A 27742-nucleotide genomic window follows, 5' to 3' on the forward strand; every position below is an offset into this window, starting at 1 on the left:
CAGACCATCTATTCTTGTGGTGTTCAGCCATCATTGCATTGAATCTTCTTTTCCTGCTGGAACTGAGAACGATTGGGAAATAGTACAATATAACTTGACCTACATGACTGTAGGCTTGTAGAGGCAATGGTATGCTGCGTGATTTTTTACTCGAACATTGGATGTGCCACTGTCCCTTGAACCATTCCACTCTACGTAACCCGCTGTGCTCCCCCATCCTAACCTATTCACTCATGCTCACCTACGTCGCTCTCAGCAGTTCGTCCATCCGAGCCACTCTCTCTTCCACTTACCAACAGCAAATACGTTCCGAGAGGACTTGCTTTCGGCAGAGAAAGAATAGCAGCGGGCAAACACTAACTCTCACACACCGGACCCTACAGATAAATAACTTTCAGTGGGAATAGCAGGTTTTATGTTCGTTTTACATAACGATTACCCCCGTAATTATTTGATTTATGTCCATGACATTTGATTAATCTATCCACTTTTCGGGAAATGTATGGAATTCGGAAAATTTTAGTGAACAAGGATTTCATCAATTCCTTTTCTAACAATTCAGTCCACATGTAGGCAGGCCTAAGCTACATGAGAATGTATTTGAGTGTACTTTCCAATATGTAGGTGGTGGTTTACCTGGAATTATTTTAACAGAATCTTACATCGGAAATCAAAATGGATCTTTGGGGAGTTTACCTATTTCATCTCGTTTTCATTGGTGAGTACTGCCCTAAGATATGTTACAATGAATTAATATTGATGAACCTGTAACAACCGTGATAAGGATGTCATGGTATATGTACAGAAAAAAACAAGGAGATTTTCAGTTTTGCAACCTGTTCACAATCTGCAGCAAGCCCGAAGCTATTTGGATAGCTCTTTCAGTAAGGGTAAACTAGCATACTATTAAAGTAAACTTAGGCAAATAAAGTATGCTACTATTTTTTTTTATATTGACCTTTGTAGATAAATAAAAAAAAGTGTTAACTAGCACAGTTTAACTCTGAGGGAAGTGGATTTTTGGTAGAAATTATGAGGTGTGATTGAGTTGTTCGCAGTCAATAGCCCTTGATCATGACTCTCAGTTCCATTACATTACATATAAGAGTCATTTGATGAAGGTGTCCTCTGTATGGGGGAGTTTTGTTAAGAGCCCTGATGCTTGGCCTGAACATTAACATGCATCGCTTGCGCTACTGTTTTGGAAGCATTAGGACCTTATCTTTCATATCAGCAATACATTATTTTCTAAAAACAAGAGGTTAAATTGATGCACACCTTTATAGGGTTAGGGTTAGTGTTCCCACACAGCCATATCTCCATGTAACATTGCATGTTTGAGGAAGACTGCTAATTAGTACAGGTAGTCCTTCTGTCTTCCGTCTATCTAGCATGCTTCAGAACACCTGTGTGTAATTGAAGAAGGCCGCCAGAAACTTGTTGTCACTGAAAAATACTGTTGGCTGCAACTGTGATAATTACATTTACATTTACGTCATTTAGCAGACGCTCTTATCCAGAGCGACTTACAAATTGGTGCATTCACCCTATAGCCAGTGGGATAACCAATAATGCTGGTTAAAACAGTGTACAGCAGTGGAGGCTCCTCAGAGGAGGAAGGGGAGGACCATCCTCAGTGAATTTCATAAAAATAAAAATGTTAAAACATTAAAAAAGTTATACATTTTAGATAAAACTACTAAATATAACCACATGTCACCAAATAACTAATAACACACTATTTTGCTAAGAAAGTCTACAGTAGCCTCAACAGCAGTCTGTAGGGTAGCACCACGGTGTAGCCGGAGGACAGCTAGCTTCCATCCTCCTCTGGGTACATTGACTTCAATACAAAACGTAGGAGGCTCATGGTTCTCACCCCCTTCCATAGACTTACACAGTAATTATGACAACTTCTGGGGGACATCCTCCAGCCTATCAGAGCTCTTGCAGGATGAACTGACATGTTGTCCACCCAATCAAGGGATCAGATAATTAATCTAGTACTGAAAGCATAAGCTACAGCTAGCTAGCACTGCATTGTATACAATGTGGTGAGTAGTTGACTCAAAGAGAAAGAAAATAGTTGAACAGTTTTGAACAAATTAATATCTTCCAAAATGAAGAGAGAAATAGAGAGAGAGAGATTTCATCATTTTTTTTTCACTTACTTAGCTAGCAAATGCAGCTATCTAGTTTAGCCCACTGAAACACCCTGCTCAAACAGAGGGATGCTATGTTAGCTAGCTGGCTATGACTTTCCAACACAACACTGGAACTCTTCCAAGTCAAGGTAAGCTTTTGGTATTATTAATTTATTGCCATCGGGGCCCGCCGATGTAACTGCTTACTGACTGTACACTAACGTTGCTGCATGAATGTAGCGGGTTTACTAATGCGTTAGTTCTATTAGCTATGCTGACTATGATGTTACTTTAGCTAATATGGTGAAAACAATGTAGGCTGTGTGTAGCGGTTTGGCTTGGAAATATTTTTTCGCCTGGTCACATACAGCTGATGTGTTGTGCATTGAAGTCCACAAGCGAAGGGAAGAGAAGGAATACAACGTGGCTATTTACGCGTGATCAGGGGTGTATTTATTCCGCCGATTCTGTTGAAAAAACGTTTCTTAAACAGAAGCAAACGGAACAAAACGGGGATAAACATACCTGAATTTGTCCAACAGAAACTCTTGTTTGCAACTGTTGGACTAATGATTACACCCTATATCAGCTAGATGCAGGCAAGAGGGTGCAAGGTGGTACTGAATGTCACTGTCTTTCACCTCAAATTTATCTCTTGACCTGTGTGCACCTACATTGTAACTTTCATTCATAGGCTAGGTTGTAGCAACCTCATGATGAGTATAGGGAAATTTGAGTATCATGTAATAGCCTAAAACTATTGTTCTTACATTGAACTGGGTGAATGGAATATGAATGAGAGTCATCCAATATGCTGTAATAGAAATAAGGCCATGCTACCACATCTTAAACGGCACTGACCGCCACTGGTGTACAGTAAGTGTATATTTTACATTTATGAAATTATTTTGATGTGATATGAACGTAAAGGGCTTTATGTTTCTAGAACCGTATCACAATTGAGAATCAATTCACGTTTAGATGGAGTATTTGTGTGTTTTGGCTGCCAGAGCCAGTCTAACTCAGAAAATAACATATAAAGTCCTTGGACCTTAAGGAGTTACGCTAGGCTCCTTGAGTACATCTTGGGCTGGCAATAGCCTACATTTTAGTTGGAGGAGATGATGGTTATGCGAGAACGTGATTGCAATTGCAATGTATGCCACATTGAATATCAATATGAAGTCGAAATTAAGTGGCTCACTAGCACTTAATAAGTGTTCTGATACCTACAGAACATTTTTATATGACCCAATAATCCACATACACCCATTATGATGGGTCAATTTCAACATGTAGGCTATTATAGGAACTCATCGAAATTGTGTGTGTGTGCGTGTGTAAATCAACTTGTGTCTGACAACATCAGTATTAGGCTAACCCCTATACACTGATGAAGAACCTTATGACAACACTTTGCTTAAAACCAACAGGTATAATGCTTTATGACTTGTTATACACATGTATGAGCCTTTACGATGTGTGTTGTAAACGTCTCTCTATGTTGCACATTTTCTACTGACACAAAATGGCTGTTAGGCCTACGCCTAATTTAGTCAGGATAATTAAAGATGATAATAATACATTTTCTATCTCCTTGAAGGTGTTCATACATGCTTATGACAAGTGTAAGAATGCATTATACCTGTCCGCTATAAGTAAAGTGTTTACTTATATTAGTTTTATGCAGTACACTATGTAGGATGAACTGCTGCCTTTCCCCACAGGAAAGTTGTTAGAACATGAAACAAGACAATCAGTCTTGTCCAATCTAGCTGTAGCATACACAGGACTCCAATGGATTGTATCCTACTAGGATTTAATCTAATCCTACTTTGACATAGACTTCAATGCAAGGGTGTAATTTCGTGTTGCATATTGGGGGGGTCAGGGTCAATGGGTTCTGGGGTCAATACCCTTCTAGGGGGGTCCGAGGGTATTCCCCCCCAGAAACAGCAATGTTTTTTTTTGAAGGGAAAATACATCCCAAACTTTCCTGATAATTTGGTCAATATATCTCAACCACAACTGAAATACCAATAATTTCTGTATTACTTTAAACTGTTGGTCTAACTCTAACAGTTTAGAAAGTCGCAACCAAACCCCTGCTTTGACTAAATGTAAATGTCATAACCCATTTTGCTTATATGTGTACCCCTCAATCAAGCGCAGCGGGTTCAGACAGGAAACCTGAGTGTTGCATCAACTGATAGCATCAGCTGATATTGCACCAATTAGATTAAGCACTCTACGTTAATATGGCATACTTTTTCATCTACCAGGTTCTGCACACACATTCTCGGATGTCTGCTGCACGCAAGCTATGCGCTGGGGTTCTTGGTGACATGCTATTGCTGTAACATGCGTTACTCGCCATGCATGTCTGTTTTTTGCTTTCCCACGACTCACCCTAGCATCCAGCTGTTTGGGCTCTGCTTTTGTTTCAGTCAGGGGGATTGTTATAGTGTACATTTATCACTGCCTGTATTATTATTATTATTATTGTTATTATTATTATTATTATTATTATTATTATTATTATTATTATCTTAACATGATGCATGCTCTGACAGTGAGCTTCCCCGAAGGAGCAGAGCTTAACGCCAAGACTAACGTATTGCATGTATTGTAATCTTTTCTAATCAAAGGTTCAACAAATACGTGGTGTTTCCTGTCAGAACCATGCTTGGCATGTAATTTATTTGGAGAATGTCAATGAGAAAGTCAGTTCTGGTGACCTTTCTACTCCAAATTGAATGAAAATAAGATTGTGCTGCACCATCTAATTATAATTCCCTCCAGAAATGAACCTAACAACATATTGGTCCATATTATAATGCTGCTGTGTGTCATGGAAACCCCCGGTACTGCTGCTCATTCCGTTCACTAGCCCTGGAGGTCTACATCACTGGCCTTCTAGGCATCACTGACCTGGTTCATTAGCACCAACCCCGGACTGTCTTGTCTCATTACGCACACCTGGTTCCCATTCCCCCTGATTATTATGTGTATATACAGTCGTGGTCAAAAGTTTTGAGAATTACACAAGTATTGGTCTTCACAAAGTTTGCTGCTTCAGTGTTTTTAGATATTTTTGTCAGACGTTACTATGGTATACTGAAGTATAATTACAAGCATTCCAAGTGTCAAAGGCTTTTATTGACAATTACATTAAGTTTATGCAAAGAGTCAATATTTGCAGTGTTGACCCTTCTTTTTCAAGACCTCTGCAATCTGCCCTGGCATGCTGTCAATTAACTTCTGGGCCACATCCTGACTGATGGAAGCCCATTCTTGCATAACCAATGCTTGGAGTTTGTCAGAATTTGTGGGTTTTTGTTTGTCCACCCGCCTCTTGAGGATTGACCACAAGTTCTCAATGGGATTAAGGTCTGGGGAGTTTCCTGGCCATGGACCCAAAATGTCGATGTTTTGTTCCCCGAGCCACTTAGTTATCACTTTTGCCTTATGGCAAGGTGCTCCATCATGCTGGAAAAGGCATTGTTCGTCACCAAACTGTTCTTGGATGGTTGGGAGAAGTTGCTCTCGGAGGATGTGTTGGTACCATTCTTTATTCATGGCTGTGTTCTTAGGCAAAATTGTGAGTGAGCCCACTCCCTTGGCTGAGAAGCAATCCCACACGTGAATGGTCTCTGGATGCTTTACTGTTGGCATGACACAGGACTGATGGTAGCGCTCACCTTGTCTTCTCCGGACAAGCTTTTTTCCGGATGCCCCAAACAATCGGAAAGGGGATTCATCAGAGAAAATGACTTTATCCCAGTCCTCAGCAGTCCAATCCCTATACCTTTTGCAGAATATCAGTCTGTCCCTAATGTTTTTCCTGGAGAGAAGTGGCTTCCTCGCTGCCCTTCTTGACACCAGGCCATCCTCCAAAAGTCTTTGCCTCACTGTGCGTGCAGATGCACTCACACCTGCAAGCACCACCCTCCTTTTAAAGCTTCCAGTCTGTTATTCTAACTCAATCAGCATGACAGAGTGATCTCCACCCTTGTCCTCGTCAACACTCTCACCTGTGTTAACGAGAGAATCACAGACATGATGTCAGCTGGTCCTTTTGTGGCAGGGCTGACATGCAGTGGAAATGTTTTTTGGTGATTAAGTTCATTTTCATGGCAAAGAGGGACATTGCAATTAATTGCAATTCATCTGATCACTCTTCATAACATTCTGGAGTATATGCAAATTGCCATCATAAAAACTGAGGCAGCAGACTTTGTGAAAAATAATATTTGTGTCATTCTCAAAACTTTTGACCACGACTGTACAGTCACTTGATAATAAGATGGATGACCGCCGATCTTGAATTCGTTACCAACGGGACTCTCGGAATTGCAATATTCTTTGTTTTTCAGAAACATGGCTCTCAGACAAGATACCCCCACGGCTATCCAACTCGATGGATTCTCAATTCACCGGGCGGTCAGTACAGTGGAGTCCGGGAAATCGAGGGGAGGAGGGGTTTGCCTCTACATCAACTCCAACTGGTGTGCTAATTCCAGCGCTGTGAAAGTGTCGACCCACTGTTCACCCGTCTTGGAATACCTTATGGTCAAATGCCTACCCTTCTACCTCCCGAGGGAGTTTTCAGCTGTTATCGTGACTGCTGTATACATTCCACCTCAGGACAATAAAAATAATAAACTGGTGCTTAACGAACTGGACTAGGCTATAAACAAGCAGGAAACCCTACACCCAGAGGCTGCCCTTCTGGTTGCCAATGATTTTAATTCGGCATTACTAAGACACTTGATGCCCAACTTCCATTAACATGTCTCCAATGCCACTCGGGGCGATAAAGTCCTAGACCACTGCTATTCTACCCACAAGAAAGCATACAAGGCCCTCCCTTGTCCGCCATTCGGCAAATCAGATCATGACTCCGTACTCTTGCTTCCTGTTTACAAGCAGAAGCTGAAACAGGAAGTACCTGCGATTCACTCTGTTGAGAAATGGTCACCAGAATCAGAGGGTATGCTTCAGGACTGCTTTGCTAGTGTAACGATCCCGGCTGTCTGAGTCGGGGTCTGGTCGTAAGCTCCAGTTTCCCGAGGGTTCGGGAACGCTCCGGGGAGCGCTCTGGTTTCCGCACCTGATTCCTGTTAGCAATCTGCACACCTGGGCCTAATCAGCACCTTTCTTAGGCTCTGGCCCAACATCCAGTTCCTGCCGGATCGTTAGCCATGAACAGTAGGTGTTCTGTGTATCAGTGAGCGTTCTAGCGTGAGTTTTGTTATTTTGTACTTTGTTGAGTTTTTGTGTCCTTACCTCCGTTTTTGTTCCACCTGCAGTCACACGTCCGGAACCTTCACCCCCACCTCTGCCTGATGGTCGGCGGCTGCCGAGCCATCACTGGACCCAGACTGCACCCCCAACTACTCAACCACGCCGCCCGCTCTGTCCCTGGATTATTCTGCACCTTTTTGTTATCTGAATAAACCCTCACTTTCGTTCAACTCTCCTTGTCCTGGTCTGCTTCTGGGTTCTGGCTGAGGGAACTGTGACAGCTAGTGCTGATTGAAATATGTTCCGAGACCACCTCCCTCACCGGCTTCATTCGAAAATGCATCGGCGACGTTGTACCCACGGTGAGGGTTCGCTGCTTCCCCAATCAAAAGCCCTGTATTAACACAGAGGTTGGCGCTAAACTAAAGAGCAAGGCTACCGCACACAGAGGTATATAGACAACCCTGATGCTACGGCCGAAGACAGGAATAAGTACAAGAAGGCCCGCTATGACCTCTGCAGTGTCATCAAACGAGCAAAAGGACAATATAGGAATAAGGTGGAATCATATAACACAGGCCCCGCCGCCCGCCGCATGTGGCAGGGGCTACTTTCTATTACGGATTATAAAGGATGACCCAACCGTAATCTGCCCAACGATGCCTCTCTACCAGACGAACACTTTGACAACATCGAGCCAGGTGTGAGGGCCATCACCAACCCAGAGGGCTGGGTGATCTCGCTCTCTGAGGCCGACGTGAGAAGGTTCTTTAATCAGGTCAACATCCGCAAGGCCGCGGGCCCCAACGGTATTCCAGGGCGCGTTCTCAGAACATGTGCAGAACAGCTGGCAGGCATATTCACGGTAATTTTCAACCATTCACAGTAATTTTCAACCTCTGCTTGTCCCAGTCTGTAATCCCCACATGTTTTAAGGTGACCACAATCATCCCTGTTCCTAAGAACTCTGGCTTCATGCCACAATGATTACCGCCCTGTAGCACTCACTTCTGTAATCATGAAGTGCTTTGAGAGGCTGGTTATGGAACACATTAACTCCACCATCCCAGCCCCCCTAGACACACTCCAATTTGCATACCACCCCAGCAGATCCATAGATGACGCAATCTCAATTGCTCTCCACACTGCCCTCACCCACCTAGATAAGAGGAATACCTATGTGAGAATAATGTTCATTGACTACAGCTCAGGGTTCAACACCATTGGCCCCTCTAAGCTCGTTACCAAGCTTAGGACTATGGGTCTGAACACCTCCCTCTGCAACTGGATCCTGGACTTTCTGACGGGCCGACCCCAGGTGGTGAGGGTAGGCAACATCACCTCCACCATGCTGACCCTTAACACAGGGGCCCCACAGGGGTGTGTGCTTAGGCCCCTCCTGTACTCCCTGTTCACCCACGACTGTGTGGCCACGCATGACTCCAACACCATTATCAAGTTCGCTGACGACACAACGGTGGTAGGCCTGATCACCGCCGACGATGAGTCAGCCTACAGGGAGGAAGTCAGTGACCTGACAGTGTGGTGCCGGAGCAACAACCTCTCCCTCAACGTCAGCAAGACCAAGGAGCTGATCCTGGACTACAGGAAATGGGGGGGCGAGCATGCCCCCATCCACATTGACGGGCGGCAGTCAAGCAGGTAGACAGCTTCAAGTTCCTCTGTGTTCAAATCACTAAAGACTTAAAATGGTCCAAACACACACACACAGTCGTGACGAAGGCGCGACAGTGCCTCTTCCCCCTCATGAGGTTGAAAAAGTTTGGCATGGGCCCTCAAATCCTGAAAAGGTTCTACAGCTGTACCATTGAGAGCATATTGACTGGCTGCATCACTGCTTGGAATGGCAATAGCACCGCCCTCGATCGCATGGCGCTACAGAGGGTTATGCGGACAGCCCAGTACATTACTGTGGCCGAGCCCCCTGCCATCCAGGACCTCTATATCAGACGGTGTGAAAAGAATGCCTGGAAAATCATCAAAGACCCCAACCACCCAAGCCATAGACTATTTTTTCTGCTTCCGCACGGCAAGAGGTACCGGTGCATCAAGTCTGACACCAACAGGCTCTTGAACAGCTTCTATCCTCAAGCAATACGTCTGATAAATAGCTAACACAATATCTACGTGGACCGAGTTTACCTTGTACCTTTATTGACCTTTTATTTCAGTATTTGCACTGTCTCTATGTACACTCACAGAGCCCTACACACTCACACACACTGTCACTCCAACACACACACAAACACTCACTCCACCATTTTCTCACTCACATATAATATGCACATACATTTATACTGACTCTACATACCCGCACAGCCACTCACATGCAAACTGCTGCTACTCTGTTTATCTTATATCCTGTTGCCTAGTCCCCTTACCCCTATACATATCTACCTCCATCACTCCAGTATCCGTGCACATATAGATATGGTATTGGAACTGACTTTTTAAATATTTCCTGTATATAGTATGCCTACTTACTTTGGTGTTTTAGTTTTCAAGTTTTTTTTTGTAATGCATTGTTATTGATTATTGCATGGTTGGGCTTTGAGTTTGCACTGTACTTGTGCATGTGACATTTAAACTTGAAACATATATATTTATGACACCTTAACAATTCCTCCTGCACATTTACTGGATTAGTTGAACAGTGCAGAAGACCAGTATGTAGGGGATCTAGTTTCAGGAGTTTCATTTACGCCTGCTTTGTTAGGTTTCTTAACTCAACATTTTGTGATTTTCATTAATTGATACTATTGGTTTTACCCTTCACGACCCGTTGACCAATGTCATTCAAAATAGCTTGTCATCAAAAGTCTGTTGGCTCTCAAAGTTGTCCGTCAAACCCTTTATCTCCACCATGGCTCATGAAGTGAAGTGGTCTTCACTCCTGACGAGATGTTTGTTTTTGGTTTCTTAGCCAGATGCAATCAGAGGTAAGTTGCACTTTAATTACCTTCTCCCTTTGTAATATTAGATATTTCTGGCGTAAGATAAGTATTTCTCAGATATAATTCTGCTGTTGAAATTGTGTTTTGAGGGCAAGTGTAAATGAAATGACTAGGTGGCTAACCCAGAATCTGACAGACAAAGTTTAATCTTCTGTTTTTAGCTACCCATATGATCTCTGCTTTTTGGCTAACTAGCTAGCCACCTTGTCATTGGCATAATGAGTGAACAAATTAATCAGATGAGTGTGGCGATAGCTAACTAACTGTCACATTAGGGTGCCACTAGATAAGCTGGCTAAGCTAGCTAGCTACCTAACGTTATCTAAATCAACCGGTCAGCCCAGCGCAGCATCCTCCCACTCCATTGCTTATTCTCACTCTTGTGTGTTTGTGTGTGTGTGTGTGTGTGTATGTGTGTGTGTGTGTGTGTGTGTGTGTGTGTGTGTAAATGTCATTCTACAGTGCATGATCATCTCAGTAAGCTTTTTGTGCCATATACTATAAATCAATTTTTTTTACTTTTTATTTGTATTTTTTTACAACCGAGAGGGAGGAAAATGGGCCAGCCAAGAAAATAAAATACCCTTCAAAGTGGAAAGGAGAGAAGGTGGATGGAGGGTAAATCCTACCTTGGCCGGCAATTGATATCAGCACTTTCAGCACAATTGATATCAGCACTTTGATTATTAATGACTTACATGATTCTTACTGGAATACCCTCCTTGATGTTTCATTCCATGCTGAAATGTGTCTTGATGATTTGCATACTTGTAACATTGATAGTGTCACGCCCTGACTCAGGGGACGCTTAAATGTTGAGTCAGGGTGTGTATATTCTTTGTTGTATATATTCTAGGTTGTAGTTCTATTATGTGTAGATCTATGTTGGCCGGTGTGGTTCCCAATCAGAGGCAGCTGTAGCTCGTTGTCTCTGATTGGGGATCATACTTAGGCAGCCTATTGGCACTAGTGGGTTGTGGGATTTTGTTCCGTATAAGGTATGTTGTTTGTGTCTACCTTGGACTTCACGTTTCGTTTATTGTTTTGTCGAGTGTTTATTAAGTTTAAATAAACATGTATGCATATCACGCTGCGCCTTGGTCCGTCCCGTCTATGAACGAACGTGACAGATAGTGAATTGTTGATATTGATTGTTGTAACACTTACCTAATCCTCCTTGATATAGTATTCTGAGTAAAACATTTAACATCAGTTGGTGTAAATGTTTTTAGTACTCATTCACACCTTGAAATGATATTGTGAATACATTTTCACTAATGCTATTGAAATTGTGCAATTATTCTAATGTCTCGAGTACCATTTATCTTTTTATGAAATTGAGCACATTGATAGATATTAACTTTGAATACGAGAGTAATTGAAACGGTACAGCCTACGGACTTGGTTTATGTCAGTCTTCATTGGAGACTACTTGTGCTGGAGGACATCTGCAAGATGGTGCTAGCAGGCTTAAATAATAAATGAATATCAAATTTACATTTTAGTCATTTAGCAGACGCTCTTATCCAGAGCAACTAACAGTTAGTGAGTGCATACATTTTTTTTTTTTCATACTGGTCCCCTGTGGGAATTGAACCCACAACCCTGGCGTTGCAAGCGCCATGATCTACCAACTGAGCTACACGGGACTATCAATTTCACTAAGTTGTTGTTCTTTTTATTTGCTTTCACAGTTTACCATACGGTGTAAATAATTACCTAGTTACAAACTACAGTACATTTGTAACTCGTACTTAAGTAGTTTTCTGACCGGATACTTGTTCTCTCTTACTTTAGTAGTTTCTTAAGAGGGCTACTTTTACTTGAGTAAATTACAATCTAAGAGTTGATCATTCCCATTTGAATTCGGGCCCTGGCATTCCCAGCTCATCAACAGTGGGCTAACATGAGAACAGACATTTGCACTATAGCCTGCCTCAGTATTGATATTATCTTCAGTAACTCGAGGACTGTCTCCATTAGAGAAATGTAGGGGTTGGAGGTGAGGAATGCCAAAGGGAAATTAATACAGTTATGCATTGAGAATCATAACATAATATGATTTAATGTCCATTCAATTGACATAAGGTAGAGATGATGTCTGTTTAAGTCAATTGGATCGTTTGCCATTTTCTTCTCTGAAAACGCAAGGTCAATGGTCTTAAAATCCTTGAAACCAACCACGTCATGTACAGTAATTATGCGCAATCGCCTAGTTAGTTTCATTGGGGTTAGTGCATACTAGCCTTTGAATTTGAATCCAGGGTAGGGTAGAATTGATGTATGATTAAGGGGTTTGGGGCTTTTGTCGATAACAGTTGGATCTTGCTGGTATAAAAAAAATATATGCCATTTAGCAGACGCTTTTATCGAAAGCGACATACAGTCATGTGCGCATACATTTTTACGTATGGGTGGTCCCGGGGATCGAACCCACTACCCTGGCGTTACAAGCGCCATGCTCTACCAATTGAGCTACAGAGGACCACTATGCATCCATAACTGTAGCTTTACCTCAACAGAAGCATTATGGTGCAATGTTCCAGCTTACGTATTCAATCATTGTCTTTCGTTTTCACATTAGTTTGCAGTATTTTAGGTGTTACAATGGCTAATTTCTGAAGTAATTTCAGTCTGTGTTGTTGAGCCATCTGTCCTACCTAATTGAGCAAAGGCAACAATTCAATACTCCAGAACAACGAAGGCACAGTGTAGATAGATCACCTCCTCTGTAGACGACATTATGCATTTATATGGCCTACTGACGAGGCAGCAGTGTGGTTGATGTAGATTGAGGTTCAACTCGCACAACCATCTCAATCTTTATAGAACAGCCTATTTGATCAAACTGGCAGTGGTAGAAAAAGTACCCAATTGTTATACTTGAGTAAAAGTAAAGATACCTTAAAAGAAAATGACTGAAGTAAAAGTGAAGTTGCCCAGTACAATAGTACTTGAGTAAAAGTCTAAAAGTATTTGGTTTTAAATATACTTAAGTATCAAAAGTAAATGTAATTGCTAAAATATACTTAAGTATCGAAGTAAAAATAATTTAAAATTCCTTATATTAAGCAAACCATATGGCACCATTTTCTTGTTCTTTTAAATTTACAGATAGCTAGGGGCACGCTCCAACACTCAGACATCCTTTACAAACAAAGCATGTGTTCAGTGAGTCCGCCAGATCAGAGGCAGTACGGATGACCAGGGATATTATCCTGATAAGTGTGTGAATTAGACCATTTTCCTGTCCTGCTAAGCATTCAAAATGTAATGAGTACTTTTGTGTGTCAGGGATAATGTATGGAGTAAAAAGTACAGATACCCCAAAAAACTACTTAAGTAATACTTTCAAGTATTTTTACTTAAGTACTTTACACCACTGCAAACTGCTCCCATTGCACATCACTAACACTGGGGATTCAAAATGATGGCAATTTCCAGGTCTGCACATGGGGGTGCAGTAAACGGGTACATACTGTACTAAAGGAAACACTGGGTCTTGGGGTGACCATCTGTAAGAAATCGGCCTACAGATATTCAGATATTTCCAATTCCATGGAGAGCATTGTGTGCATATAGGTTGATGGTTAAAAATAGAACAATATCCTAGAGCTGAAATTGGCTCAGTTTACCATGCACCGATAGAAAATATAATGCCAAACCACACTAGAGTGCATACTTTATCTTAGGTTGCTGTAAACCTCAGTGATTACTCATTAAGGCCAGGGGTGAAAGTAAGGCAGTACGGTCCGGTACAGCGTCCCGGCAAAATAAAAAGTGGGGGTACGCTGTACCTGTAAAACGTTAGCCTATCACAATTAATACAACATGCCCAAAGAAAACGATAGTCTATTACACCATTATTTAACATTACTGCATAGCCACATGAAAAACTTGCAAATTGACAGGAAACATTTTTACATTTACATTTTAGTCATTTTGCAGACGCTCTTATCCAGAGCGACTTACAGTTAGTGAGTGCATACATTTTTCATAAACTGTGTGGTATACGCTCAAAATTGCATTGTGGTTTGAGGAGTACACTTACATTTTGTCAAGGCGGAGATGGGTGGCCGAGACGCTTGCAGACAAGGCAGAGATGAGTGGCCGAGACCGAGGTGCGCGTGTGTAGGCCTAATGACAATCGCAGAATGTCATTACAATACATGTAAGTGTTTTGTAACATGTCTCTTTCCATTCATCAAATTGCAGGTGCACAGTGAACTGTTGGAGTTTGGATGATGAAATGATTTTGTGAGTGGACGAATATGCGTCTATGAACGCCTTTGTTAAGTGACTGTTTGACAATCAGATGAAAACATTATGACTGGTTGTGTTTATGCCACATTGAAAGGCATAAGGCTAGGGGAAGCTAAGCTTTCCGTAAAGAAAATTGAATTAAATAGCTAAAATTATATAGCCTAATTAGTTTACTCCTGTCCTATACAGAAATAAATAAAATCATTCAAAATAGACTACTACATCAGAAATCATGATTTGGCCACAGAGGATCATTAGCTTCTTTTAAAAAAAGAAGCTGTGGATTGTTTTAAATCGCATAGCCTACAGTCGGAAGGGCCCGTAATTTGCACAGCGCGTGCTGCAAATACAAAATAGATGATTGTTGAGTTGCGACTGTCAGTGAAAGGCAGAGATACCCAGCCAGGCATAACGCAATATTTAAAAATACAATTGTGGAAAAACTGTTTGGAAAACAAATGGCTATTGCTATAAAGAGATGAAAAGACTCCAATCTGTCTTTTAGTTATCAACATTCTTAATTTAATTGAGCAAACAGTGGCCTATCTTATTGGTGGTGATTGTGCATATTCACTGCCTTTATCATTGGGTCATTGCCACTTTTTTTGGTTTTTGGTCACTAATTTCCTCCTCTGGGTTAGATGGATGTCATATTGTATTTGTGTCACCCCTTTTTGTAGGCCAATGATATGGATCAGACAACATATTTTTTATAGATATTTTTGTCAGTGTCAAGCAGAAAAGGCTACCCTGTAATTTTTGTAGTATAAAAAAAATGTATGCGGACACTTGGGTGTCCCGTACCGGTAAGAAATGAAATATACTTTCACCCCTGATTAAGGCTAGCTGGTTTTGTGGACTTACAGTACTATATATCTAGCTCTTTGGGATAGAGAGAGATGTAGACCAAGAGGGATGATGATCTTCCATCCAGGGCCCAGGGTCTCCAAGAAGAAATTAATCTAACAGGATGGCCAGATACTGCATTTAGATAAGTTGGAGCTAAGTGTGAATAGCCAGTGTGTCCACCCCAATGAGAAAGGATAAGAATTTGAAAACCAAGAAGAGACAGTCCAAGCATTGATAGTATCTGCATGATGAATGTGCACAAGGGTTGCATTTGACAGATCCATATAGGGCCAAAACGATCAAATCAAATCAAATTGTATTTGTCACATGCGCCGAATACAACAGGTGTAGACCTTACAGTGAAATGCTTACTTACAAGCCCTTAACCAACAATGCAGTTTTAAGAAAGAATACCAAAAAAATCACAAAAAACGTACATTATAAAATAATACGAAATAGAAGTAACAAATAATTAAAGAGCAGCAGTAAAAATAACAATAGAGAGGATATATACAGGGGTGTCAATGTGCGGGGGCACCGGTTAGTCGAGGTAATTTAGGTAATATGTACATGTAGAGTTATTAAAGTGACTATGCGTAGATAATAAACAAAGAGTAGCAGCAGCGTAAAAGGGGGGGCAATGCAAATAGTCTGGGTAGCCATTTGATTAGATGTTCAGGAGTCTTATGGCTTGGGGTAGAAGCTGTTTAGAAGCCTCTTGGACCTAGACTTGGCGCTCCGGTACCGCTTGCCGTGCGGTAGCAGAGAGAACAGTCTATGACTAGTATGGCTGGAGTCTTTGAAAAATTTTAGGGCCTTCCTCTGACACCGCCTGGTATAGAGGTCCTGGATGGCAGGAAGCTTGACCCCAGTAATGTACTGGGCCATACACACTACCTTCTGTAGTGCCTTGTGGTCGGAGGCCGAGCAGTTGCCATACAAGGCAGTGATGCAACCGGTCAGGATGCTCTCGATGGTGCAGCTGTATAACCTTTTGAGGATATGAGGACCCATGCCAAATCTTTTCGGTCTCCTTAGGGGGAATAGGTTTTGTTGTGCCCTCTTCACGACTGTCTTGGTGTGCTTGGACCATGTTAGTTTGTTGGTAATGTGGACACCAAGGAACTTGAAGCTCTCAACCTGCTCCACTACAGCCCCGTCGATGAGAATGGGGGTGTGCTCGGTCCTCTTCTTTTTCCTGTAGTCCACAACCATCTCCTTTGTCTTGATCACGTTGAGGGAAAAGTTGTTGTCCTGGCACCACACTTCCAGGTCTCTGACCTCTTCCCCTATAGGCTGTCTCATCGTCGTCAGTGATCAGGTCTACCCCCGTTGTGTCATGATGGTGTTGGAGTCGTGCACAGCCATGCAGTCGTGGGTGAACAGGGAGTACAGGAGGGGACTAAGCACACACCCCTGAGGGTCCTCCATGTTGAAGGTCAGCGTAGCAGAAGTGTTGTTGCCTACCCTCACCACCTGGTGTCGGCCCGTCAAAGTCCAGGATCCAGTTGTAGAGGGTGGTGTTCAGTCCCAGGGTCCTCAGCTTAGTGATGAGCTTGGAGGGCACTATGGTGTTGAACACTGAGCTGTAGTCAATTAACAGCATTCTCACATACAGTGGGTATTCCTTTTGTCTAGATGGGAAAGAGTAGTGTGGAATGCAATGTAGTTTGCTTCATCTGTGGATATGTTGGTATGCGAATTGGAGTGGGTCCAGGTTGTCTGGGATGATGGTGCTGATGTGAGCCATGACCAGCCTTTCAAAGCTCTGCTTTCTTGAAATCTTAGTTGACCAAACAGATCCTTTTGTCACACCTGGGCTAATGCCCAGTTGTGTGGTCATGTGCAGCAAAGACGGATATAGGTAGATTGTAGTTGGTCCAGAACAGAGCAGCACGTATTGCACTTAGATGTACACAGATGGCGAATTTCAGTAACATGCATGTCAATCTCTCCTACACTATATACACAAAGCCTTAGGTATTACTTAGGTATGAACGAATCCACATATTTTCAGACATGTATCATATCTGTAATCAATACCTGATCATTTATGTATCCATATTTCTAAAAAAATGCATAATATCTATAGATATCCTTACTGTGACGAAAACGCAGGGAGTCAGGAAGCAGGTGCAGTCGGTGAGTTTAATAGGAACCAACAGAGTGAATACAAAAACAGGAGTAGCGTCTGAACATGAAAACAGAAGCAATACTGCCTGATGGGTGATACAACGGAGTGCTAGATAAAGGGGACGTAATCAGGGTAGTGATGAAATCTAGGTGTGCCTAATAATGGGGTGCAGGTGTGCGTAATGATGGTTGCCAGGTGTGCATAATGATGGGATGCCAGGACCGGTGGTTAGTTGACCGTTGACGTTGAACGCCAGAGTGGGAGAGCGGGAGTAGACGTGACAGTCCCCCCCCCCCGACGCACGGCTTCAGCCGGCCAGGGGGACGGCCCCGAGGGCGAGGAGCGGGCCGGTCTGGACGGCGAAGATGGAAATCTTGGATTATGTTGGGATCTAGAATGTCATCCACCGGAACCCAACACTGCTCCTCTGGACTGTACCCCTCCCAGGCCACCAGGTACTGGAGCTGACCCCCACCACGTTGGGAGTCCAGGTGGGATCTGACGGCATAGGCGGGGCTTCCCTCGATCTCCAGGGGAGGGTTGTCATGGGGGACAGCATCGGCCAGGGGACCAGGAACCACCGGCCTGAAGAGCCAGACGTGATGACCAGGATGGAACATGGGATCCTCACTACGGTGGCGGTCCGTCTGCTCCTTCTGGTGGTGGAAGGCTCGTTGGAGCCTCATGTTGGCAGCGTTCCAAACCTCCTCTGTGCGCAGGAACCACTCGTCCACCGCAGGAGCATCGGTGTCCACGGAGCCAGGGCCGGCTGGTACCCCAGGACGCACTGGAAGGGAGACAGCCTGGTGGAGGAGTGACGAAGTGAGTTCTGGGCTTACTCCACCCAGGGAAGGAACTGGGCCCACTCCCCCTGCCGGTCCTGACAGTGACTCCTAAGGAACCTCCCGAGCTCCTGGTTAGTCCTCTCTACCTGCCCGTTGGACTGAGGCCGGTACCTGGATGTGAGGCTGACTGTGACCCCCAGCTTCTCCAAGATGGCTGTCCATACCCGCAACGTGAATTGGGGACCACGGTCGGAGATTATGTTCTCCGGAAGGCCATAGTGTCAGAGGACCTGCTGGGACAGTGCCTCAGCGACCTGGAGAGCGGTAGGGAGACCAGAGAGAGAGATAAAACGTCAGAATTTTGAGAATATGTCCACAACAACAACATGGTGAAACCATCAGATAGGGAAGATCAGTAACAAAATCTATGGAAAGATGGGACCAAGGCCGCTGAGGCACGGGAAGGGAAAGTAGTTTCCCTGCTGGAGCGTGCCAGGGAGATTTGGTTTGGGCACATATGGAGCAGGAGTTGACGTAGCGAACGACATCCTGCGCCAAGGTGGGCCACCAGTACTTAACGGAGATGGATTGAGTGGTGCGGGTGATACTTGGTTGTCCAGCAGCAAGGGATGTGTGCGCCCAGTTTAACAGCCGATCCCTTACCTCTGTGGAAAAGTAAGGTCGCTCTGGAGGGAAGGTAGTAGGCGCGGGTTCCCTCTCCAGAGCCTGGCGGATGTGCACGTCTGCGTCCCAAAGCATGGGGGCAACGATTCGGGAGGGCGGTATGATGGGCGCACTCAGGACAGGAACCTCTCCCGAATCGTGGATACGGGACAGGGCATCGGCTTTGATGTTCTTTGAACCTGGGCGGTATGACAGGGTGAAATTGAATCTAGCGAAGAAAAGGGCCCACCTCGCTTGGCACAGGTTCAGTCCCCTCGCTGTCCGTATGTACTCCAGGTTCCGATGGTCGGTGAGGATGTGTCCTTGGCTCCCTCCAGCCATTGTTTTGGTCACTTTTGAATGCTGGCGGTGCTTTCACTCTAGTGGTAGCATGAGACAGAGTCTACAACCCACACAATTGGCTCAGGTAGTGCAGTTCATCCAGGATGGCACATCAATGCGAGCTGTGGCAAGAAGGTTTGCTGTGTCTGTCAGCGTAGTGTCCAGAGCATGGAGGCGCTACCAGGAGACAGGCCAGTACATCAGGAGACGTGGAGGAGGCCGTAGGAGGGCAACAACCCAGCAGCAGGACTGCTACCTCCGCCTTTGTGCAAGGAGGAGCAGGAGGAGCACTGCCAGAGCCCTGCAAAATGACCTCCAGCAGGCCACAAATGTGCATGTGTCTGCTCAAACGGTCAGAAACAGACTCCATGAGGGTGGTATGAGGGCCCGACGTCCACAGGTGGGGGTTGTGCTTACAGCCCAACACCGTGCAGGACGTTTGGCATTTACCAGAGAACACCAAGATTGGCAAATTCGCCACTGGCGCCCTGTGCTCTTCACAGATGAAAGCAGGTTCACACTGAGCACATGTGACAGACGTGACAGAGTCTGGAGACGCCGTGGAGAATGTTCTGCTGCCTGCAACATCCTCCAGCATGACCGGTTTGGCGGTGTGTCAGTCATGGTGTGGGTGGCATTTCTTTGGGGGGCCGCACAGCCCTCCATGTGCTCGCCAGAGGTAGCCTGACTGCCATTAGGTACCGAGATGAGATCCTCAGACCCCTTGTGAGACTATATGCTGGTGCGGTTGGCCCTGGGTTCTTCCTAATGCAAGACAATGCTAGACCTCATGTGGCTGGAGTGTGTCAGCAGTTCCTGCAAGAGGAAGGCATTGATGCTATGGACTGGCCCGCCTGTTCCCCAGGCCTGAATCCAATTGAGCACATCTTGGACGTCTCGCTCCATCCACCAACGCCACGTTGCACCACAGACTGTCCAGGAGTTGGCAGATGCTTTAGTCCAGGTCTGGGAGGAGATCCCTCAGGAGACCATCCGCCACCTCACCAGGAGCATGCCCAGGCATTGTAGGGAGGTCATACAGGCACGTGGAGGCCACACACACTACTGAGCCTCATTTTGACTTGTTTTAAGGACATTACATCAAAGTTGGATCAGCCTGTAGTGTGGTTTTCCACTTTAATTTTGAGGGTGACTCCAAATCCAGACCTCCATGGGTTGATAAATTTGATTTCCATTGATAATTTTTGTGTGATTTTGTTGTCAGCACATTCAACTATGTAAAGAAAAAGTATTTAATAAGATTATTTCATTCATTCAGATCTAGGATGTGTTTTGAGCAGTGTAGTTCCTCTCTGCAGGAGACAGTATTTTTGAGTCGTATGCACATGGATACAATTTTTGTGGGTTACCTTGGCGTTGTGACAGGACAGCCCCCATGCCCACTTCTGAGGCATCCACCTCCACTACAAAGGGCAGCGTAGGATCTGGGTGTTTCAGCAATGGGGTGGAGGTGAAACAACTCTTCAGTAGGCGGAAGGCCTCATTGGCTGCAGGACTTCACACCAACATACGGGGGCCTCCCTTGAGGAGAGAGGTGAGAGGAGAGGCAATGGAGCTGAAGTTTTTAATGAAGCGGCGGTAGAAGTTGGCAAACCCCAAAAATCGTTGTAGTCCTTTTATGGTGGCTGGGACTGGCCATGACCAGACTGCCTCGACCTTCCTTTCCTCCATAACCACTCCCTGTGGGCTGATCCGGTATCCCAAGAAGGAGACAGCGGCCTGATGGAACTGGCACTTCTCGCTTTGACATACAGATGGTTCTCCAGAGGCATCCCAGGACTACCCGGATGAGGACGATGTGATCCTCCAAAGTGGCCGAGTAGATCAGGATGTCGTAGATATACATGACCACCTGACGCCTAAGCATGTCCCGGAACACCTCGTTCATGAATGCCTGGAACACCGACGGAGCATTGGCTAAACCATAAGGCATCACCAAGTACTCGTAGTGCTTTTTTCTATTCATCCCCCTCCCGGATGCGGATCAAATTGTAGGCACTCTGCAGGTCCGGTTTAGTAAAAAGTTACGAAATGTAGTCAGCCGGTGATTGTCAAGCAAATAATTGTCCGTCTCACGGTAATTGACCTTTATTAACATAAACACATTTAGCATCCCCTGGCTTCCACTGCCACAAGCCACTGCCACTGATGCAGACTTTTGGAACATCTACATTTTAATAAATCCATGTAATATAGCCTACACCTTCACAATAAATCCATTATTTATTTTAGACAGGTCTAAAGAAGCATGATGTGAAGAAAATGTCGTCTATTTCAGAAGAACAGAATAACATACTCTGAGTTGTCCTTATGTTAGGTCCTGATCTGGCTGTGGGCTGTGGGCTACACTAGTTCATTTAGCAGATTTGCTTAGAATTCCATGGCATTATTTAATATTAATTTATAGTATGACAAATACAATTGCTGAATAAAAAAACGATTTGAGGGAGTGCGCACATGCGGCTATTCTGTGTTGAGCGGTTAACAAAGAAATAGGTACTCCTATATGCTTAATTTAGTGTTAGTAATGTAACATTAGTAGTTCTACAAACGGTGGGCTATATGTTTTGATTTTTAATACATTGTAAGGCTGCATGATGCGACTCTAATGATGATTTGAAAAAAGTTGCTTGAAAGGCATGAGCTCTACTTTGTTTTTATGCGCAGGCTCTGCACACTTCATCAGTTTTGCATTCACAATTTGACAAGCACTTGATAATGCCTCGAATTTCAAGGCAGCATCCCCTTTGTGTGGCCGTAATGCACCCTAAAAAAATCCATGCCTTTTGCGTGCAGTGACCGTTGTGCCCTTGGCCTGGACTGCTGCGTTGTGCCCTACTCCCTGAGTGCTGCGCGCTCCGAAGCACCTCTCACTCACATGGCTCTCCATCAGTGATCGGGTCTTTCTCACAGGCTATAAGTGAAGACAGACACATCAGGGACGCAACTGCGTGCGTCCTTATCCAATTCCGAGGTGCATATTGAAGATATTGGAAGACCTGTCCACATTTACTTTTCGTCAGCCAACAAGGTGAATAGGCCTAACGAACAGCAAAAGCACTAGCCTATGTCAATCTACTATCCCCCATAGTACAAAAGTTGGCCTATTCTGTGCGAGAAATTAATATTCCTAACATAGTCTGGGACAGTTGTGGGATGCGATAGATCTCAAATTAATACAACCTCTAGCATCAAAAAAGCTTTGTTACGCAATGTGGCTGACGCAACAGATCAGAATGTTTAGCTTAAAATGTTGATAAACAATTAGGCTATTTTTCACATTATAAGTGCAGCAATGCGCACATGGCAGTAGGCTATAAGCGCAAATGTTCCATTAGTGGGAAAACACCATTATCAATTGACCGCAAATGTGATTATGCATGTAATGCATTTTTATGGTGAAAATGATCTTCCCCAAACTTGAAACTCATGCGCTGCTTATGTATGCCAGTTAGGCTTGTAAAGCGGATTCATGTGCTTAATTTTAAGAAGTTATTTGGTCACTAGTTCAAAACATATAGGCCTATGAGCTAGGCTACATGAGGTGTGCGACTATGATTAGAAAAAGTCGCTAAAAAAAAGGCATTGTTTCTGGCCTTATGCTGGGCATCATTCACAAGTGATAATATATAATAAGTAATAGGCTAATATTGAAACCTATCAGACTATTTTTGATTTAATCTTTTATTTACATATGGCTATTTGAAGAATCACAAATATAAAATATATTTTTATTTGTTTAACACTTTTTTGGTTACTACATGATTCCATATTTATTATTTCATAGTTTTGATGTCTTCACTATTATTCTACAATGTAAAAAATAGTAAAAATAAAGAAAAACCCTTGAATGAGTAGGTGTGTCCAAACTTTTGACTGGTAGTGTATTATGCCTAGCCTATAGAAAGCTTAGGTTATCCAGATGGATTGCCATCGCGATGAGTGCGTCCAAGGAGGGGATGTTGTCTCTTTGCGTAATCCCCTTCTGAGTAAGGCGCGGAGCTCCGGCTCATTCCATCCGCTGGATGCTGCCACTGTATGGAAGGTGAGGGCGTATTACTCAGCGGTCTGGCCATCCTGCCGTAGTTGGAGTAGGCGCTCACCCCCCACTCTGCCGTCCGGTGGATGATCGAAGACTCCTCTGAACAGTGCCATGAACCCCTCATAGGAACCCAGCTCCTCCTTTCCTCTCTCCCAGACGGCCGTAGCCCACTCTAACGCCCGCCCAGTCAGCAGGGAAATAACCGTGGCAACCTTGGACCTCTCGGTGGTGGGGGCTCCCATCTGATGAGCAATATAGAGGGAGCACAGGAGGAGGACGCCACGGCATTTGGATGGAGTCCTGTCATATTTGTCCGGGAGGGACAAAAGGGCATCACTGACCTGGGCGGACTGCTGAATGGGCTGAGGTGCTAGCTCGCTGGGTCGACTCATGTTAGAGGATCCTCCGCTCGTAGGGGGTGACGCCCCTTGAAGAAGATCTAGACGTTGAAGAACGTGGAGAACCTCATCCATCGCCGTCCCTAGCTGCGCCAGCTGGTCGTGGTGTTGGTGAAGTAGGTCTTCCTGTTCGTCAACCATCTGGGAGATGTCTCGGTTGGCTTCTGCTTCCATTTTGTGAAGCATTATTCTGTGACGAAGACACAAGGATTCAGGAAGCAGGTGCAGTCGGTGAGTTTAATAGGAACGAACATAGAGTGAATACAAAAAGTAGCGTCTGAACATGAAAACAGAAACAGTACTGCCTGATGGGTGATACAACGGAGTGCTAGATAAAGGGGAAGTAATCAGGGTAGTGATGAAGTCTAGGTGTGCCTAATAATGGGGCGCAGGTGTGCGTAATGATGGTTGCCAGGTGTGCGTAATGATGGGTTGCCAGGACCGGTGGTTAGTAGACCGGCGACGTCGAGCGCCAGAGCGAGGGACTGGGAGTAGATATGACACTTACATGATATGTAATATTCATCCTCACATGTCTGATCGAAAATGGGCTAAATCCAAATCCAACTCATGATCAAAGTCCAGTGCCCAAATTATTTTACCTGTTCAGGCGCTGACAATCATCGTGCTTCTTCAAATGAAAGTGACATATCTGAGTATATATTTCAACCATATTCAGTAGTAGGCTACTGTCACGCCCTGGCTCTAGGGACTATTTTATGTTGAGCCAGGGTGTGTAGTGTCTATGTGTTGTGTTCTATGTTCACGATCTAGTTTATGTGTTTCTATGTTGGCCGGGGTGGTTCTCAATCAGAGGCAACGTGAATCAGCTGTTGCTTGTTGTCTCTGATTGGGAACCATACTTAGGCAGCCTATTGTGCAATTGTCTTTTGTGGGATCTTGTTCCGTGTAGGTTTGTGTATGTTACTGAGGACTTCACGTATCGTTTTGTTGTTTTTGTTCGTGTGGTGAATTATAATAAAGTATGTACTCATATCACGCTGTGCCTTGGTCCGATCCTTTTGACGAGCGTGACAGAAGATCCCACCAATACTGGACCAAGCAGCGTGTCCAGGAGCACACGCAGGAGGTAACGTTAGTGGATGTCCTCCTCGGTTGGGGGCAGATTACGGAGGAGGAGGCCGTCCGTTACCGGAGGGCGATGAAAGGGGAGACCCAGGCAGGAGAGGAGAAGCGGCGCCAACCGGGTCGTCGTCGGACAGGTGAGAGGCACCCCCAATAAAAAAAGGGGGGGGGGGCACAGGGCATAGACGACGGGGCTGCTGGAGGCAGGTAAAGGGCGAGTTTGTGGACATGGAGAGAAGGCCACCAGGTTACGGGGGCCATTGGTCATTAGAGGGAAGGAAAGTGTAGAGGCACGGCGAGAGGTACTGAAGTGTGTTACCAGTCCGGTCCGGCCCGTTCCTGATCCCCGTATAAGGCCAGTGGTGTGTGTTCCCAGTGCGGTCCGGCCTGTTCCTGTCCCTCGCACCAAGCCTGTGATGCACGTCGCCAGCCCGGCCCGGCCTGTTCCTGCCCCTCGCACCAAGCCAATGGTGCGCGTCGTCAGCCCGGCCCGGCCTGTTCCTGCCCCTCGCACCAAGCCAATGGTGCGCGTCGCCAGCCCGGCCCGGCCTGTTCCTGCCCCTCGCACCAAGCCAATAGTGCGCGTTGCCAGCCCGGCCCGGCCTGTTCCTGCCCCTCGCACCAAGCAAATGGTGCGCGTCGCCAGCCCGGCCCGGCCTGTTCCTGCCCCTCGCACCAAGCCAATGGTGCGCGTCGCCAGCCCGGCCCGGCCTGTTCCTGCCCCTCGCACCAAGCCAATGGTGCGCATCGCCAGCCCGGCCCAGCCTGTTCCTGCCCCTCGCACCAAGCAAATGGTGCGCGTCGCCAGCCCAGCCCGGCCTGTTCCTGCTCCCCGCACCAAGCCTATGGTGCGTGTCGCCAGCCCGGCCCGGCCCATTCCTGCTCCCCGCACCAAGCCTGTGGTGCGCATCGTCAGCCCGGTCCGGCCCGTTCCTGCTCCCCGCACCAAGCCAGGGGTGCGCGTCGTCACCCCGGTCCGGCCCATTCGTGCTCCCTGCACCAAGACTGTGGTGCGCGTCGTCAGTCCGGCACAGCCCGTGCCCGTTTCACCGGTGCCTGGTCAGGTACCGGTCAGCTGCTCCACACCGGAGCCTAAGCAATCCGCTCCACCGATGTCCAGTCCAGCTCCAGCCAGCGGGGCCAGACCAGACCAGGGGCGCTACGGGGTGGTTGTTAGAGGGTGGTGGTCACGCCCGGAGCCGGATCCGCCTCCGAGGAGGAATGCCCACCCGGCCCCTCCCCTGTTGGGTTTATGTGGGCGCGGTCGCAGTCCGCGCCTTTGGGGGGGTGGTACTGTCACTCCCTGGCTCTAGGGACTCTTTTATGTTGAGCCAGGGTGTGTAGTGTCTTTGTGTTGCGTTCTATGTTCACGATCTAGTTTATGTGTTTCTATGTTGGCCGGGGTGGTTCTCAATCAGAGGCAACGTGAATCAGCTGTTGCTTGTTGTCTCTGATTGGGAACCATACTTAGGCAGCCAGTCTTTTGTGGGATCTTGTTCCGTGTAGGTTTGTGTATGTTACCGAGGACTTCACGTATCATTTTGTTGTTTTTGTTCGTGTGGTGAATTATAATAAAGTATGTACTCATATCACGCTGCGCCTTGGTCCGCTCCTTTTGACGATCGTGACAGCTACAAGGCACGGAAAGGCAAACATCGTCATATTTAATCCAAGTTGCTATTTCCAAAGCACATCTCTGCTATTTCTGCAGCATAGGAAATCCAGAGCTCCAATCACAACACGTTTTCTGTAAAGATGCAAACTTAGGCCAATCTTTGCCAAAAATGTATTTTATTTATATAATGGAAAGTAAAAGTTGAATCCTCAATACCCCTGCCTGCCCTGTTTATTATGGACGATGGATGCGATTGGAGCAGATTGGGCCGTCAGCTGCGGTCCCTCGCAGTCCAGACCCATCGTAGTGGTAGTGTTGGTTTGTGATCCACTCCAAACTGTCCAATGCATAAATCATTAATCAAAATTGTGTCGATATTGCAAGAAAATATTGTAATTTCACATAACCATACCACTCTATCTGCTTCATTCAAGATGAGAAAACTAACTGGAACAGGGGAGCTAGCTAGCCAAGTTGTTAGTTAGCTAGCTAAGTTAGTTAGCTAGCTTATATTAACCAGTAAAACAAAATAGGCCTAAACTTTTAAAACGTAGCTGTCACCTTGAGGCCTGATAGTGGGTAAAAATGTTTTTCCCTGAAGGGAAGGCAATTTTCTTATTTGTTAGCTAGCTAGGCTACCAGTTAGCTTTTACCCCTCTATCAAACCTAGCTAGCCCTGTACTGGCTTCTGGCCACATTAGCTAACGTTCTTGATTCTAGTTACTAAGATAAATAAAACATCTCAAATGAGCTACTCACGTTAGCGTTAACTTCTTTGAGGTATTTTCTGAACAGCTTCTCACTTCTTTGTTACTCTAGTTGTCAGTTAGACCAGGTGTTTGCAAACTTTATCACTCAGGCCCCCTTCCAGCAATGGGGAAAATCCCGCGCCCCACTCTGCATGCGCACCATGTCTATTTCTATGGGCACAAGCACTGTTTATGACACAAACTGTTCACAGCCATAGACAACATTTTGCAGGTTTAAAGCATATTTCCTGCAATTTTACACATTATGTAATGGGGTGCAAAGAAAATGGTTAATTTTTAAAAACCTACTTAAAACATTTTTCGCTGACATGGTCTAGTTGATCTGGACATTTCTGACAAGTTATAAATAGCTCTAAGGTATGCAATGACTGACATGACAAGAGGAAAACTGTTGATGCACTACCCAAT

General features: G+C 45.2%; 1 protein-coding gene across 1 annotated transcript in view; it reads left to right on the forward strand.

Moving 5' to 3' along the window:
• Positions 1 to 250: 250 nt before the first annotated feature.
• Positions 251 to 27742, forward strand: part of LOC121537127 (GDNF family receptor alpha-4-like) — a 110962-nt gene continuing 83470 nt past the window's right edge. Inside the window, exon 1 of the mRNA XM_041844896.1 lies at positions 251 to 718. Coding sequence (XP_041700830.1) covers positions 676 to 718 — 43 coding nt within the window. The 5' untranslated portion in view covers positions 251 to 675. The remainder of the gene's footprint in view (positions 719 to 27742) is intronic.

The sequence above is a fragment of the Coregonus clupeaformis genome, chromosome 2, assembly GCF_020615455.1.
Source record: "Coregonus clupeaformis isolate EN_2021a chromosome 2, ASM2061545v1, whole genome shotgun sequence".
Taxonomy (NCBI): domain Eukaryota; kingdom Metazoa; phylum Chordata; class Actinopteri; order Salmoniformes; family Salmonidae; genus Coregonus; species Coregonus clupeaformis.